The sequence below is a fragment of the Fundulus heteroclitus genome, chromosome 6 (assembly GCF_011125445.2).
Source record: "Fundulus heteroclitus isolate FHET01 chromosome 6, MU-UCD_Fhet_4.1, whole genome shotgun sequence".
Classification (NCBI taxonomy): Eukaryota; Metazoa; Chordata; class Actinopteri; order Cyprinodontiformes; family Fundulidae; genus Fundulus; species Fundulus heteroclitus.
In genome coordinates, this window is record NC_046366.1 from 24743541 (window position 1) to 24761502 (window position 17962).

The following is a 17962-nucleotide window of genomic DNA, read 5'->3' on the forward strand; positions in this document are numbered from 1 at the left end:
GCTTTGGCAGCTTATGGCCCAGTAACTGGCCCCCCGTAAAGAAACTCATCTCTGACCTGCACTGTGTGCTCTCTTGTGGTTCCGCTTCGACTTTAGGGTTTTCTCCTTTCCTTTGGGCTCCGCAGCCAGCTTCTTGGGGATCTTCTGCTGCACCTCGGCCGGTCTCTGCACGTGGCTGGTGGAGCTGATCAACTTGACGGGCATCTTCTGCCTCTGCGACTGGGGGCTGATGCTCTGCCTCCGGGGTGGAACCTTTGGGGGCGCGTCTCCTGGATCCAGAAAGCTACCGGTCAGAGAAATGGTACTCGAACGTTGGGTCAGAGTCCCGCCTCCGTTTACTATGCTGCTCCTGAACGATGGGAAAGCGGAGAGCGTGGGAGACTGGGAACAAAGAAGATAATAGGATGAGAACAGGACATTGGAATCCCTTTCAGGAACGAAGCTTTATAAGATTTTCTCTTATTCTCACCTGTGTTGGATCGTCATAATTACTGATGGACATAAACCTAAGCTTATCTAAACGTTCCTTTTCCCGATTGACCAGCTCCTTTTCCTTGTCCAATTTCTGTGTCGTCTCCCTTAGCCTCTCCAAGTCCCGTTGGTAACTTTCCCAAAGCTCATTCAGCTTCTCCTCCTGCTTCCTGCACTCCTCCTGCCGCTGCATCAGTTGAGCTTCCTGACCCTGAAACTCCAGCCGCCGCGTCTCCTTGTCTTTTTCCCAGCGCTGCAGCTCCGCTTGATGCTGCGCCTGCTGCTTTTTCAGCTTAGCCAGCTCCTCCTTTTGCTTCTCCAAGTTGCGCAACTTCTCCTGCTCCAGCAGCACGCTGCTGTTGCTGCGGACGGGCAGCTTGCTCTTCGACTGGAAGGCCTTCTGGAGCTGAATCTTGCTGTCCTGCTGAGGGATGACTGCCTGCACCAAATCAAAAAAATATAAGGACATTCTTAAACTGTAGATAAAAAGATTATTTATTTTTACCGTGGAGTAAATAGAAAGCCTGATGCTGTCGACTTACTTGTAAGCTGTTGAGCTTCTGTGTGAGACTCTGAACACTGTGGAGCACCTACGGAGTGGCAGTGAAATTAGACACTTTGGTGAATGAACAGATACAGATGGATCAATGTCTGAGTCTCAAACCCCATCTAATCCTTTATTTTGCCGTTTGACGAGACAGATCAACACAAAACAGTGCGTCACTTTTAAGACTAATCTTAAAACTTTCCTTTTTGACAAAGCTTATAACTAGAGTGGCTCATGTTACTCTGAGCTACCTTTATAGTTTTACTGCTATAGGTTTAGGCTACTGGAGGACATCAGGATCTAATTTTCTCACTCTATAGAGTTCTACTGTTCTTCAATTATGCATTATGTGTCGTCATTTCTGCTTTAACTTTCTGTTCTCTCTCTTTTATCTTCATTGTAGGTACTCCTGGTCTGGCGTTCTGTTAACTGTGACATCATCCAGAGAAGACGGCTCACCCGCTACTACCATCTAATGTAGAACAGATTACTAGATCAATGTGTGCTTCTGTGCTTTTTTGTCTCTCTTGTTGTGTCTCTGCTCTGTCTTCTGTAACCCCAGTCGGTCGAGGCAGATGACCGTTCATACTGAGCCCGGTTCTGCTGGAGGTTTTTCCTTCCCGTTAATGGGGAGTTTTTCTTCCCACTGTCGCTCCATGCTTGCTCAGTATGAGGGATTGCAGCAAAGCCTTGTACAATGCAGACGACTCTCCCTGTGGTTCTACGCTTCTTCAGGAGTGAATGCTGCTTGTCGGGACTTTGATGCAATCAACTGGTTTCCTTATATAGGAAGTTTTTGACCAATCTGTATAATATGATTGAACTTGACTTTGTAAAGTACCTTGAGATGACATGTTTCATGAATTGGCGCTATATAAATAAAATTGAATTGAATTGAAAGTGAACAGAAAGTGATCACTCCAATCCTTCTAAGAAGAACAAAGCACTGAAATCAGAAGCAACCAAGAGGCCCACGGTCACTCTGGAGGAGCTGCAGAGCTCCCCAACATGGGTGGAGGGACAATCTTTAGTTGTGCCTTCCGCAAATCTAGCCAGATACAAGGAAAGCCATAAAAATTAAATTTTTGTCGGAAGCAACAATTGAATGGTTTAGATCAGGGGTCACCAACCCTTTTTCAAAGTGAGAGCTATTTTATTGGTACTGTGTCATAAGAAGGGCTGCCAATACTGAACGTTGAACTGAAGAGTCAGAGTTCATAATAACTTTAAAAAAAAGCATTGAATTTTTATTGTATATTACGTAAAGATATTGTCATTTTAAATATACATATAAGTACAACTGTGATACAAAAGGAAAATCAACAGAATAAAATGACATTTTTCATGCAGTTCACTGAGTTTTGGCTCGTGGGCACCACATTCAGTCGTAGGGGGCTACCTGGTGCACCACGGGCACCGTGTTGGTGACCCCTGGTTTAGATCATATTCCTGCATTAGAGGAGCCTCATCAACATCCAGACCTTAATCCAAGTAAGTAAATCCTGTGGCAAGGCTTGAAAATTGATGTTCGCAGAACCTCCTCCTGCAATATGCCTAAAAAGCTGCGATTTTAATAAATGTTTGTTCCAGAAAGTATTGACTCAGGCCTGAACACCAACAGACAAGGACTCTGAAGTTTGTTATATAGTATTTGTAAAAACATCAATCAAAATGGGAAAACCACGTGTTATTTTCCCTTTAATTTTATGATCTTGCACTTTGTGTTGGACTATTGCATAAACTCCCAGTAAAATACTTTTGTAGATTGTGGTGCTAATGAGAAGACACATAAAAAAGTAAAAAACAATAAATAAAGGTATAAATTAGGAATGTATGATATAGGAAAAAAGCATATAGATAAAATAGAAATCATATCGATGGATAACAATAATTATATTATTATATTATAACATTTTAGGTGCAGCCCTGACCATTTTATGCTGCTGCTTAGCGACCTATTTCTAAATAAAGAACACTGAATTCTAATTTAATTGAATTTTACTGCAATTTACAAGCTGTATGCAAAGAAATTTCGTTCTACAAAATGACAAATAAAGTTGTCTAAGTCTAAACTCAACCCTTTATTCGACCAACATTTTACTAAAACTGTACGTCTTAAAGACAAAAAAAGAACTCGTGCTCTCTGAACTCTTTAAAACTTGATGAAGGAGCGTTTCCTGGGTCTGCGTTTGTGATTGGTTGGGAGGATGTAATGACTAGTATTAAGCTATATGATAGGCTAGAATGGAAAAGGAAATCTGTTCTTCTACTGAACTTTTTATTGACCCTTTTTTCCTACTGAACCACACGTCTATCGATCGACACGTATCGTTATTATCGTCCAGCATCTACAAGGCCCTGGTTGAGGCTGTTATTATTATTACCTGCGTCCAAAGCAAATCACTGGAGCTTGAACCACAGTTTAGATTCGGGTGGATTTCACTTCCATCAACTGCCTGAAACGGCACAAAGGAAATTTCAGACACTGTATTAAGAAAAAAATAAAAAAGCAGATCCAGTTTAGAGATGAGTTTCACTTACAGACTCTTCCAGGTCTTCAGAGATGGACATTTTCTTGAGCAGGTGGTCACAGCTGCTGGGTATGCTTTCTGCCACCTCAACGGAATCGTCATCTGATGACACTTTAATAAATAACCAAACACACACCAAAAAAAATAAAAATTGTGAGCAACAATACATCCTGCCTGCATCACAGAAGTTATTTATGTTAGAGTGAAGGAACATGATCTGATTTCTCTAGCCAGAGCTGCAGGGGGTGCACTGACAGAAATAAGTAAAGAATGAGTTAGCAGTGTGGTAGATTAACTAGAAATGTGACAGAATAGAACTTGGATGTGTTATTCATACAAGACACATCCATATATCAGAGCTCTGTTAGTTAGGACTACCAAATATATTTCTATTTGCTAATAAAACAAAATAATGTGAGGCTGTTTTGGAGAATCCTTGGGTACAATTTCCAGATGCCTGAAGATGACCCGTTCAGCTCAATTCTGAGTATAAACCCTGTAGGAGAGCGCCGTCATTATAATAGAAGAGCTGTGGGAAAACTACTGTGAGACGCTGGTGGAAGGAAGCCCAAAATGCTCGACCAGTCATACAGTTTAAAGACAAACTGGTCCGAATATTAAGGAAATGTATGTCAACTTCTGAATTTGAAGAAAGCTAAAAAAAAAAAAAAAAGACTCTAGTTATTCCAGCATTTAGCAAACAGAAATTGTTTTATAAACTAACTGACCTAAAGCAGGACATTTTCAATGTGATTTATGGTCAGAATAAAGATTTTGTCTTTATTTAGAATGTAAAATAAACATGTGCAAACGTTCTCTGAACAGAAAGTCGTAAAATCATCCATCCTCAGTAAAACAAACTCCTACATCTCATACTCTTAGCCACAAGGTTATCAGATGAGCCTTTAACAGTCTGTGCTCTCCTGAACTCACTTTGCTGCATCTCAGTCTCCTCCTCTTCCTCCTCCTCCTCTTCCACAGGAACGTCTGGATGTTTGAGACTCATAAAGAGCAGGTTCTGTAACTTTTCCACTGCAGACAAAAAACAAACAAACAATCTCTTCATTTAATGACATCATTTAAAAAAAAAGGTATAGTGGACCATCTTCTTTTGGCTTCAAGTACCAGGGTCGATCATCTTAGTTATTGGCTGTCCCACATGCCAATCTTTGTGACGCGCTCAACTAGCGCCAATGTGCCTGAACCTTCTTCGTTACCGTATTTTTGGTACCATAAGGCGCCTTAAATATTCTTCCCAAGTGTGTAATATCGCTCCGCCCCTCCTCATAAACACCTTTTCCTGAAAGGGGGAGCTATCAGTCTCTGTCAGGAGGTAATGTAGTTGGATTACACTGCCTTGTTTCTAACATAAGGCCAAAGTAAACGTAACTTTTATATTGAATTAACTAGGGCTGAACAATTAATCGCATTTTCAATATAATCGTGATTTAAAATAACGCAATTTCCAAATCGCAGAGTCTGCAATTTTTGGCTATGTAACAATTAGTGAATCAGACACGTCCATTAGGTGTTAGTAAAATGTTTAAAGTGGGTTTGCCTCCACATGGAAGGGAAGACAGTTGCAGCAGTGAGATTATCTAATTTTATTACTTGTTTTAGAGTTTGTATAATCATACATAGCATTAAGTTCTGGCCAATCAGTTTAACACATAGACTTGCTTGTTGGTTGCACTTTATGTTCAACAAGGATTGATGTCCAATTAAATTAAAAGCTGTTCTCTTGAATAATATTTTGATCAATAGAAACATTAAAAGTTAATATTTAAATTGTCCTTGTTTACAAACTTCTGTATTTAGAGGCCATTTTTGTTGCTTGTGGTTAATGCGGAGAAAAGTCAAAATTGCAATTTTTGTTGAAATATATTGTAGGCAGAACGCAATCATTACTGCTCTGAGTTTAGATGCTGTGGGTCTTTTAGCAAATAATCCACATGGCAAGGAAACAAATTGATTTATTGTTTGTATATATTTTGAAACACATGGTAAATTAAACTGGAAAAAAATCGTATTAAATCACAATATTAAGAAAAAAAAAATCGCAATTAGATTATTTTACAAAATCGTTCAGCCCTAGAATTAACTTGGTTTATTGTTGCTAGCATGTACTCTGGGGGCGGGCAGCCTGACATGAATGTGCTTCTAGTTTAGACATTACATTCAGGCAGTCTTGTAGACAGCTCAGGGGTCCTATCAGGCAGTGATACAGTGTACCGTAATGCTCCGAATATCCATTGAGCGGAGCAGCTTTGTTGCTAACCAGAGTAATACTTACACATTTTAACAGATTTTTGAGCACATTAGACCACATAAAATTGGTCAGTAAGCATAACGGTAATCATATACAAGACTCCCCATCAATTTTTGAGGACATTTAAGGATTTTATGTGCACCTTATAGTCCGAAAAATACGGTAGTTTGCGCTTGCTAGCTGCGCACTTTCTAGTGTTTATGTATCCAGCAAGCTTTGATCTCAACTGTTCATTGTAGCTCCGCTGTTCTCACCGTTAACTTTGAAGACAGCTGAGAGTCACAAGAAGAAACTGTCTTACGAGTTTATGAGAAGGAGAGGAAGGCCCCAGAAGAAAGAAACAAGACCAGACTGGACTTGAGACATTCTTTTACATGATCCCCCACAAGGATTTTCAAAAAGCGATTTGGGCGTTTCCAGAAAAATCGTCCACTATACCTTTAACGGTATCATATAAGCTATTGTTTTTCTTTCTGAACTTACCCTCGTCAATGGCTCCAGTCAGCAAGGCCTCCCCCTGCTGGAGGTCAGAAGCATCGCCCCGCAGTAGCAGCCCTTTGTAAGGGTTTTCCTCACCCACCACATCATTATAAAGTGCAGCAAAGATCTGCTGCTTCTCTTCCAGACTTTGCTTTATCTGTTCGTCTCGCTGCTGCAGCAAATCTAAAATCAGAACCAAACAGAACCTTTGTTAACCCAAGGAACGTAAACACCTAGTGAGACTCCCATATTTTCTTCCATTATAACATTTGAACTTAACAAAAATGCTTTGGCTACAATCTTTTTTTATTTTTTTTTATTTCAGGTAAATAATAAATAAAACATTTTTTAATGAAAATTACACCACCAGGAAAATCTCTGAAAATAAAAAAAAAATGCCTCCATCTAAAAACAAACTCCTGTGGGAAATTAGAAAAGATGCCCTGCAATTTCACCTTTTAGATGTTCTGAAAAGGAAAAGTATGACCACAAACTTTACATGAAGTTTCCTAATCTTTAGGTAACACTTGACGACCCAATAAAAAAAAACACACACACAAAAAAAAAAGAGCTAACTGGATCTTGTCCATTTATTTACTATTTTAACGATTGTTGCTGAGGTTCATCGGCTAATGAGATTTACATGATCTGAGAGCTTGACATAAATTTGGGGGTCTTACCTTGAAAATGTTGCAGTTTAGCAATCAATTTGCTGTGGATTTCATTTTCTCTGGAACTGAAACAGACATTTCACTGACATTCAGTTTAAAAATACAAATAAGCAATAGTTGTGTTTCCAAACAAAAACACTTTAACCTGACAATACAAAAATTTCACACTTGATAGCGACACTAAGAATAACACTGGATGCCGTTTTTGATTCAATGCACGGCAACGACTTTTGAAGGTTTGTTGTAGTTCAGAGGAAAAATGACATTTTAACTTCCTCAGTCTTAAGTTGCTCTGAATAACCGCTTTGTGTTTGCCTTGTTGGCTAAAGAGGGTCACGTGTTTAAAACTTCCAGCAGCATTTCATTGTTTTGGTCAGGTTAGCGCCGGTCTGTGCGGACAGGGCACAAGCCCATAGAAGTGCCGTAGATGGTTATATTTTACCCAGACGTAGTTGCACTATTCGCCAAAAACACAGGGGAGCAGTACTCAATACAACCAGTGGAAATGCAGTAAAAAAAAGGAAGAAACAGTTGACTTCATACAAATGAAGTGTTTTTGGTAAGTAAACAGAAATAAACAAAGGGCTAGAGACGTAGAAAAAAACGGTATGTTTACCTAGAAAGACGTGAAAACAGGGAATACAGCCCGTCAGTAAAGCTCATAGGGATCTTTTTTAAATTAAAGGTTTTAAAAAAAAAACACTTTGCTTTACTAAATAAAGGCTGATGGCTTTAAAATCTGTAAGCTCTTGATTTAGGATTGATTTACGCTGCAAGTGATGGAAAGAAATCAAAATCCTCGTTTGGACCCACAAACCTGGCCAATCAACTCATCTGAATGGGTTAGCTTGTTTCAATATTGATGCACATGAGTACCTTCAAATAACCAGATTTTTCTAGAATCCATTTTAATCAGAATATTGATATCTTGACAGCTCTAATTCTTTAGCAACTATGGTGGAGGAATAGTTTCTACTTTGCAAATCTTAAGATCTAATTTTATATCACATGGGCTCAGCTCCGCACCAATGATACAACCACTTCCAGTCAGCCATCACGTCACAGAAGCACTGTCCTCACCTGTTTACAGCGTCACGTATGAGGTTCATCCAGGTTTGGCACTCCTCCACGGAGCTTGAGTGGAGCTCATACATTTTTCCCAAGCCGGAGGCACATGCGCAGATAATGAACATGCCTTTTTCCTCGTGGGCCATTTCCCTGACAATGACTCTCTGCAGGTGGATCACTGGTGGGTTGGCATCCTAGAACAGACAACGATGAAAGCAACATTTTACAAGGACCTCCGTTCACAGTGTGAAGTGTCCTGGATTATGATGCAGAGGATGTGAACACCTCAGATCGGACCTCTCACACACTTAATTACTTCCACCCACCAATGCCTTCTAAAATATCTTCACCATGACTTTAAAACTTTAACTTTTCCCGATCTAATATCCAGAGAAAAAGTATTGGACAGATTTTCTCTACTTTTCTTTCAAATAAACATTTCTGATATGGTCTGTGAGGCAGACACCCTGTCTACTTTTAAGACTAGGCTTAAAACTTTCCTTTTTGACAAAGCTTATAGTTAGGGTGGCTTAGCTTACCCTGAGCTATCTCTATAGTTAGTTATGCTGCTATAGGCTTAGGCTGCTGGAGGACATCAGGGTCTATTTTTCTCACTCTACTGAGTTCTCCTACTGTTCTCCAATTTGCATTACTTGTTGTTATTTCATCTTTTACTTTTTTGTTCTCTGTAATTTTTTTCTTCATAGTACGTACACCTGGTCTGGCGTTCTGTTAGCTGTGACATTATTCAGGGAAGACAGATCACCCGCTATTACCATCTAATGTAGAAAGGATTACTGGATCAATGTGAGCTTCTGTGCTTGTTTGTCTCTCTTGTTGTGTCTCTGCTCTGTCTTCTCTAACCCCCAGTCGGTCGAGGCAGATGACCGTTTATACTGAGCCTGGTTCTGCTGGAGGTTTTCCTTCTTGTTAAAGGGAAGTTTTCCTCTCCACTGTCGCTTCATGCATGCTCAGTATGAGGGATTGCTGCAAAGCCATGGACAATGCAGACGACTCTCCCTGTGGCTCTACGCTTCTCTAGGAGTGAATGCTGCTTGTCAAGACTCAATGCATTCTGCACGGTTTTATTTTTTTTTTATTTTTTTGACCAGTCTGTATAATCTGATTGAATTTGACTTTGGAAAGTGCCTTGAGATGATGCGTTTCATGAATTGGTCATATATAAATTAAATTGAATTGACTAGAAACATTTTAATATCAAAGATAACCACAAAAAATGCAAAAAGCAGTTATTAAATTATATTTTCTTTTATTAAAAATCTATCCAAACCAGCCCCCCCATTGTTAAAGGGTAACCCCCCCCAAAATCAACTATTTTTTTGCCAATAAACTGTTAACATGGTTGTCTTACAGTACTGTCAACCTCTCCTGGTCATTATTTTTACAAATTAGTCCATATATATTTATGGTATTGCCATAAAGCTGTCTCTCAGGCAGACAGCTGCTGGCTCATCCTGAAACCCGCCTCCACTGCCATGGCAGCACCGGCTTTGTGCATTGCTCAGTAAATAAAGCTACCAGCTGCACACCCCCGTTCTGGTTGCCTTAGACTCACCAGGGAGGAAAACACAAACTTCTGATCCTTCTCTTGTAACAGGAGGAGCATGTCGGACACCAGCACAGCATAGATTTCTGCCAGGGGAAAGAGAACAGCTTAGCATAAAAAAACTGAGCAGATTTAGAAAGCGCTGCAAGCCACGGCAAGTTCCAGGAACGGCTTCTTTTATTCATTTTATTCTAATATGTAACATTTTAAACACACTCTACAAGTTACCTAACAGAAAAGCAAACATAACCACACATTTTATTTCTACATAACCCACTTAAAGCAACTGAGAGTTATTGATAATTAATAAAGAGTTAGTTAGATAGTTCAGTGTGATGCAGAGACAGAGGCCAGATGCCATCACAGACCTTTCTGCTTGCCAGAGGACTTCCAGGTGAGGGCTCCATCATGCAGCAGCGTCTTGTTGCCCTGGATCAGTTCCTCTTTGCGGAACCACCGGCCTTTATCGACCTCGATCGGACCCTTCATCTCCAGCCGATAGCTGATCTCTCTGATGCGAGCGGCCTTCTCACACTCCCTCACATAGGAGTTCACGTAGGAGAGGGTGCTCTTGATCAGCTCCAGAGCCTTCTCTAGACTCCTACACTCCTCTGTGTCGGCTGTAAGAAGCACAAAATAAGTCGCCAACTAACTTAAAGGTCAAATTAAAAGAAAAGAAAATTCCATAAAGATGCACCAATCAGAATTTTGTGCCCCATTTCTGGTGTTTAGTGGGAAGCTTGGAAAGCAAATACCAGGTTTGGCCAATTCTGGTTCCTCTCTAGGGACTTAAATAAAAAGACTACATAGAAACAGCAGAAAAAAATTTTTTGCTGACTTTATTTTAAGTAAAATTATCTATAATGGCAAATTTCCAGCATTCTTCACACCATAACAGGATGCACACCAAAGAATGTTGTTGTCCGTCTGCTCTGGTAACGCTATGACTGGCATGTGTACTGATCCAAAAAAACAAAAAAGCAAAAATAAAAACCTGATTTCTGAGTTTCGGGCAACCAGACAATTTATGCTCGGGTCTAATCGAGCTGATTTGCCTCCATTTTCCAGCTAACAGTGGATTTCTCAGTGTAGCTCTGGTTTCCACAAAGACTGGAACCCTGAATGTGAGCTAGGAGCTTTGTGAGAGGCAGGTGAAGTGAAGGAAAGGAGCTTCTTTACCGTCCGTGTTCTGGATGATCCGTTCCAACAGAACGGGATATTTAGTGATGCGTTGGGTCACCAGCAGGAAACATTCAGGAACGGTTAATCTTCGCACCAGAGGCAGCTGATCGACTTTCTGTGAACGACAGAAAATGTTTCCTCTGTTTTTAACCAACCCCAAAATGAGCTTTGATGCAATGCGTTCATAACTGTACGTGCCGACCTCTCCTTGAGCTTCTTGAATCGTAAAGACGTTGCTTACTGTAAGCACCATAGGTCTAGCCTGTGTCAATGCTACATTTTATGTAACTAGTTTAAAACCTGTATTTTCCTTTCCTAATGTAAGCTCGTCCTCTCCAGACTCCCCATTGACCTCACTACATTTCCAACAAACAAATACAATCAAATAGAAGAAGCCTTTCCAAGAAGCCAAATGTCCTCGTTTCTGGAAGAAAAAAACAAAAAAAAAAAAAAACGACAGAAGGTTGCAGAATACTTACTCTAATCAGAATCTGCAGCTTCTTGTTGTTCTGTGTCTGCTCTTTGTAGAACTGGACCACTTCGCTGTGATGGCTGCAAAAATAGCTGTAAGCCTCCATCATCTGTTCTCCCAGATTACCTGAAAACTGCCACAACAAAGAGAGCCTAAACATTGGATTTACAGCAAACGGAAAATATTACATAGGTGCCACAGGAAACCCTCAGGACATTTTATTTATGACAGAAGACGGAGCAGCTCTCAGTTGGGCCACCTAGAAAACACGGTCTCGTCTGGTCTAGCACATGCTCAGAGCTCTTTGCATGTTACACAGGCAGAACGAACAGCCACTTGAAATGTAAGTACCAGCAAAACGATAAGTTTTGCCTTTTACCAGAGTGATTTGAGGCTGAGATATAAGGTTAGTGTCCTTACATCTAGGTTGTTTCTTTAGGAAAACGATGTAACGGTGTAACGGTGTAAAACCCTGATATCATGACCAAAAAGACTTGGTGAATCACCAAAATTTCATTATGGTAACATAATGATCAAAAGGATTCTTGATTCTCGATGAGAGTGAAGCGGCTCCAATTACGTGTCTTTTCACAGGTCAGAAATTCAATCACCATAAACCTCACAAACTACTAAAACTTGCATGAATTTCAACCGCCTGTCAGTAAAAAACAAACAGAGGCTACCATTACTACCATGTTATCTGATATTATATCAGAATGTTTGAGGTTTTTAAGGCACTGATGAACTTTTCAGACTAGATGGGATCATGGAGATGGAACATTATGAGGAAACATTGAAGAAACATCTCAAGACGTCAGCCTGGAAGTTAAAGTTTGGGCTCAAACGGGTAAACGATGACTCTATGGTGCGTTCACACCGCACGGCGTTAGCCGCTGCTCATACAGAGGCAGCGAGAGCAGAACAAGAGACCGACAGGCAGAGCACCCGACCGGCTAAAGAAGCGGTGGCTGGCCCGGCCAGTTCTTGAGATACACGAGGGAACCGCTTGATGAATGATTTAAAAGTCCTTTTAAGGGCTACAATAAAAGTCTTTTTCAAAGGCACCTACAAACTTTTAGCGTAATGGGCCGTTACGATGAAATGCGCTGGATATTTATCCTCCCAGGTATGTTCCATGTTATTTAGCCGGTTGAGGACGCAGCTGTGTAATTTAATAAATTGGCTTACCAGATTAAATGTTAGTTTTTAGTCCTGGATTGTGTGAAAAAAATGTCTAAATAAATGCCTTTTTTTTCCCTCTTTATGATGCATTTTTTTGACTGATTCGGCTTAGGCTACATTCACACTGCAGCCTGAAGTAACCCAATTCCAATTTTTTTTGCCCATATGCGACCTGGATTTGATCTTTTTATGACAGTCTGAACAAAACAGATCGGATTTTTTCAAATGCGACCCAGGCCGCTTGGATATGTGGTCCTGAATCCGATGCGTATCTGATCTTTTCAAATGCGACCTGTGTCTGTACGGCTGGGTCGCATTCATCCGGCCTGTACGTCACGGACACTCGACAAACGTCACTATTCTGCATCCTGCTATGCAGAAGCGGGAAGAAAAACAAGACCCATAGCGGACTACAATGAGGAGAGCAGTCAGTGGAGAAAAAGCTCCGGTAAAAACGAATTTAAATATTGCAAAATGCACGCCAGCATTATAATCCATGTTCACTTCTGCAAACACTGAGCACGCTTGCTACGTGTGATGTCATCGCGTCCTCTACTGCGCATGCGGGACACTTAAGGTGTATGAATTCAGTTCACACAGAAGATCACATACAAGTCGCATATATTTGGAAATGTGAATGACCACGCAAAAAAAAAAAAAAGGCACGAAGACACGAGCATTAAGGCCTGCAGTGTGAACGTAGCCTTATAATCCGGAGTCATTTATAGTCGGTAAGTGTATAAAGCAATCACACCTATTGTGTCGTGTAAAATGTTTCAGACAAAACACAAACCCCCGTCGGCACTTTGTGTTTTGTAAACAGCACATGCACAGAATCATCTAAGGGTGGGAATGAATAAGCAAGTAGAAGCAGCATGGAACCGCCAAGTAGTAAAAATTATGGTCAGACCATAAACAGAATACATTGTGTACTAATTAGAGCTAATAGACCAACTTGTTTTTTTTGCTTGGAGGATATTGGTGTCTTCTTCACTTCCATAGGAAAATAGACCAACTATATATATATATATATAAATTAGAGCTAATAGACCAACATGTTCTTTTGCTTGGAGGATATTGATGTCTTCTTCACTTCCATGAGAAAATCTCCACAACCGCTCCTTTAAAACTAACCTGATTGATGAGGATATCCCCCAGCTGTGTGATGTAGTAGTTATTGGGGTTTTCCTCGTCCTGGCTCTCCATCTGGCGGTATTTGAGGGAGTTGAGGAAGTGCTGGTGGAGGCTGAGCAGAACCTCCACGCCAGGGAAGAGCTTCTCCATCCAGGCTTCGTCTACGAGTTGAGACTGCTTCAGCTCGTACCCGTAGATGTGGAAGAGGATCTTTATGACCCGCACGTGGTGCATCTCAGTCTGGATCAACTCTAGGGAATCGTCAGAGGGAACACAAAACTATTCAGCCTGAAGCTGGTGGTGGAGGAAGACAGAAATGCATCTCTGTACAGCATGTCGTCTAAAATGACATTTGGTTATTGCAAATGGATCATTTGAGGGTAACGAACGAGGCGGTTTGACAGGCGATCCCTTCCAGGAAGAGGGAGACACGCCCCGCTGTACATATTCAGGCTCAACTTCTGTTCCAGCGTACCGTAGATGACGTCCTGCCTTTTGACAGCTTCTTTGTTCAGGGACATCAGGTAGTTCTGGTCCACAGCCACGCTCCAGGACTCCGCCTCCAGGCCGCGGCTGTCTCGCTCAAGATCAACTCGCAGCTGAGCATAGTGGGAGTCTGGTGAGACACGCAGACAGAGCAGGCACACATAGTTCATGTGGTCAGGAGAGTGGGACGTTTAAAAAAAAAAAACATTTTCTAGATGTAGAACTGGGTCAATTTATGGCGTACAAAAGGTTTAGGGAACCAAAACTGCATAAATTCATAATTTGTTGTAGGAGCAAGAAACATTTTTAAAGAAAAAAAAATTTCATATTTTAAGACATACACTTTCCTTTGCAAATCGTACAGTAGCATAATGAATGTTTATTTGAAGAAAATATCATTTATTTTAGGGTTAATGGCATAAATTCAAACCAAAACAAAAATGCAAAAAAAATAAAATAAATACAATATATATATATATATATATATATATATATATATATATATATATATATATATATATATATATATATATACACACACACAGATACATACATACATACATACATATATTTTTATTTATTTTTAAGTTTGAAGGCATATCAATATTGAAAAGAGAAAAACACCGCCTTCAAAAACAATGACAATTCTTTAAAATAATTATTAATTTTTAGATTGAGAGAACAGGAACGTACGTCTGAGGTAGAAAAGGAGGTGAAATCCGAATGTGGTGAGAATATTCAAACATTCTCTAAAGGTGAAAAACTTCAATTATCTACAGATAACAATGCTTCAAAAGTATATTTATTAAAAGAAATTAACATAACTTTTAAAACCTATTATTCTAGGCCAATTCATTTGCTTCCAATCTTAATTTTTGCCACCCTGTCAGCTTCAGCCATTTTAATAATGGCTAAGTGAGCTTTTCACCAGTCCCCCCCCCCCCCGATCAACTGACCTTCTAGGTTGATCGGCTCAGCCAAGGAAGAAGTCAGTGATGTAAGGTCATCGGTGGAAAGCCTCAACCGCTGGCCTTCAGGCTCGTCCATCTGGAGCGTGCCGGGTCTAGCTGGTATGTGATGAGATAATAGTCGTCAGCTAAATTAAAAAATGGATACCAGCGCAAAAACATGCCAAGAGAGGAGGGGGGGGAGGGGGGCTTCTTGCTTCTGCCGCTGGGGTTTAGTACCACTGCTTTGTGTAAACTTTTTTTTTTTGTGTGTGTCAAATATAGTAAAACCCATCATGTGAAATGGAAAGAAGGTGACTCAGGATCAGTCGCATTGCTCCCTCGGCCCAGAATAAACGTGGAAAAACACAAACTGCTGGATCTTGACAGGAAGATGCAGTGTTTTAGAAGAAGAACTGATTTTTTTTTTTTTTAACCAACCTCAAGCTCGCTGATCTGAATGAAGAGGAAGCCGGTGGAGAGTTGGGTTTTTGGGGAGGATGACAGTCATACCTGGTCCATCGAAAACGGCCTGGCCGGCCACTAGAAGGCGGGCGGCAAATACTTTCCAGAGTGCTGAGAGATAATAAAAAAAAAAACAACAAAAACAAACTGTGAGCAACACAGGGAGAAAGACAAATACTCAAAGTAAACTAGTCAGGACACCATTTTTGGTGAAACTTACATTGTAATGTTTCAGCCAATCAATGCCAAAAAACCCACGTGATTCAGATGATTATCAACATTTAGAAAGGGTTTAATGCGTCACACAAAGAACTACGCATGTCATTATGTTTTCTGAGATCAAGTCACTTTAAAATCTTTACATACAGGCAGAGAAAATCCTCCCCCACCCCCGCCGCCCTGTGACACTTTTAAACAAGATAAACTACGCGAACGGAAAAAACAGGGAGTGTGAGCGGAGAATGAAAGGAGCCGCAGCAGAAAGACTCGAGTGTCGTTTGAGGGAAACTGGTTTGGCAGACTGCGACTCCACGACTCAAGTCAAACCAGCTGAGAGGGGGAAAAATACACCGAGCAGCAGAGCTGACCTGTGGGAGCACGTTGCAGCTGAATAGCATCCGAGTACAGCAGCGGTTAGAGAAATGTGCTTAAACATGTGCTGGTCCTACACTGAGAAAATACTGATGAGGGGTTTTTGTTTTTGTCTGAACTCAGACATGCATCCCTGCCCGTTTTTTTTTAAGGCTCAAAAACAACAAATAAAGAAGCAATCGTTGAAGATCATCCTTGCTCTTAACTGATTTCAACTCATAATGACTCACCGCTCTCATGTGGATGTTTGCTTTTCTCCTTTCTTCACAAGCTTTCCACAGTTGAACTGAAAAAAAAAATAGAAGAAACAATGGTGTGAAAAACAGGTCTAGAGCAAATGATAGAAAACAGAAGTGAAATTGAAGATTCAATCACAAGTTTGTATGCGTATTGTGCGTACATGTCGACAGCTGAACGAAATCATCAACGAAAATGTTTTACATGCTGTTTGTTAGGTTTTAAGCTTCCTATTTTCAGGGAGTTTATTCGGGAAAAGCGGTAGGTGTGCAAAGCCGGACACGCCTAGAATGCACACCACAGTGGGACCAATGTACACTACTGGTCACCTCTCTGCTGACGGCGCTTCTCAGGATACTTCTCACGTTTCCCCATGTCCCACCGATCTGAGCTTTTTAACCGAAAAAACAACAAAAAAATAAAAAATAAAACACAGTCTTGGTTGAAAGATGCAGAGTAATCATGTGCTCCATTTTGAATTAAAAGTTGAAAGCTTGTTGGAAAAGAAAAATGAGCAGAAAGGTTTATCACTGGCTCCTAAACGTGTAATGTAGCGTTTTTATTTAGGACTTGGAGACGGCTTGAGTCTAAAAAAACACGTTTATTTGCCCCTTATGATAACTGGGATCTTAAATCTTTCACAAATGCACACAGAACTTTACAACCTCAGTGAATGAAAATGTTTCTGCGGTGTTTAAAAGAGACAAAAAGCAGTAAAAATGACACTGTTTTTGGACCAAGTTAACAGTGGGTAGCACAGTTGCCATGCAGCAAGAAGGTCCTGGGTCTTTCTGCATGGAGTTTGCATGTTCTCCCTGTGCAAGTGTGGGTTCTCTCCGGGTACTCCGGCTTCCTCCAGCAGTCCAAAAACATGACTGTTAGGTTAATTGGCCTCTCTAAATTCTCCTTTGGTGTGAGTGCGTGTAAATTGTTTGTCCTGTCTGTCTCTGTGTTGCCCTGCTATAGACTGGCGACCTGTCCAGGGTGTAGGCAAGGCAAGGCAAATTTATTTATATAGCACAATTCAGTACAAAGACAACGCAAAGTGCTTTAAATGATTAAAATATAGGAAAATAAAACAGAATAAAAGCAAGTAGGAATAGAATGTAGAAACAAAAAAAGAACATTAAAAACAGTAAAACAGTTTAACTAGAACAGTCAAAGGCAATCCTAAACAAATGTGTTTTTAATCTTGATTTAAAGGAACTCAGGCTTTCAGCATTTTTACAGTTTTCTGGGAGTTTTTTCCAGATAAGTGGAGCATAGGAACTAAATGCTGCTTCTCCGTGTTTAGTTCTGGTTCTAGGTATGCAGAGCAGGCTGGAGCCAGAAGACCTTAATGGTCTGGAGGGTTGATACACTGATAACAAGTCTGTGATGTATTTAGGAGCTAAGCCATTTAAGGATTTATAAACTAACAGAAGTATTTTAAAGTCTATTCTCTGAGATACAGGAAGCCAGTGTAAGGACTTTAGAACTGGGGTGATGTGCTCTACTTTCTTAGTCTTGGTGAGGACGCGGGCAGCAGCGTTCTGGATCAGCTGCAGCTGTCTGATCCACTTTTTAGGCAGACCTGCGAAAACACCATTGCAGTAATCAATTCGACTATAAATAAATGCATGGATTAGTTTTTCCAGATCCTGCTGGGACATTAGTCCTTTA

The 17962-nt window shown here is 40.5% G+C and overlaps 1 protein-coding gene across 3 annotated transcripts in view; it reads right to left on the reverse strand.

Annotated features, from left to right (window-relative positions):
- The window catches only part of arhgef18a (rho/rac guanine nucleotide exchange factor (GEF) 18a), a 30583-nt gene that overhangs the window by 3111 nt on the left and 9510 nt on the right, over positions 1-17962 (reverse strand). For all 3 annotated transcript variants that reach the window (XM_012869515.3, XM_021320004.2, XM_021320005.2), the window contains 18 exons: positions 16294-16349; positions 15449-15583; positions 15017-15127; positions 14050-14190; positions 13575-13825; positions 11266-11391; positions 10784-10901; positions 9973-10224; positions 9614-9690; positions 8050-8231; positions 6979-7034; positions 6302-6481; positions 4483-4581; positions 3560-3660; positions 3403-3474; positions 1014-1061; positions 470-910; positions 57-381 (listed from right to left, as the gene is read on the reverse strand). In XM_012869515.3, coding sequence (XP_012724969.2) covers positions 57-381; positions 470-910; positions 1014-1061; positions 3403-3474; positions 3560-3660; positions 4483-4581; positions 6302-6481; positions 6979-7034; positions 8050-8231; positions 9614-9690; positions 9973-10224; positions 10784-10901; positions 11266-11391; positions 13575-13825; positions 14050-14190; positions 15017-15107 — 2560 coding nt within the window. In that variant the 5' untranslated portion in view covers positions 15108-15127; positions 15449-15583; positions 16294-16349. The remainder of the gene's footprint in view (positions 1-56; positions 382-469; positions 911-1013; positions 1062-3402; positions 3475-3559; positions 3661-4482; positions 4582-6301; positions 6482-6978; positions 7035-8049; positions 8232-9613; positions 9691-9972; positions 10225-10783; positions 10902-11265; positions 11392-13574; positions 13826-14049; positions 14191-15016; positions 15128-15448; positions 15584-16293; positions 16350-17962) is intronic.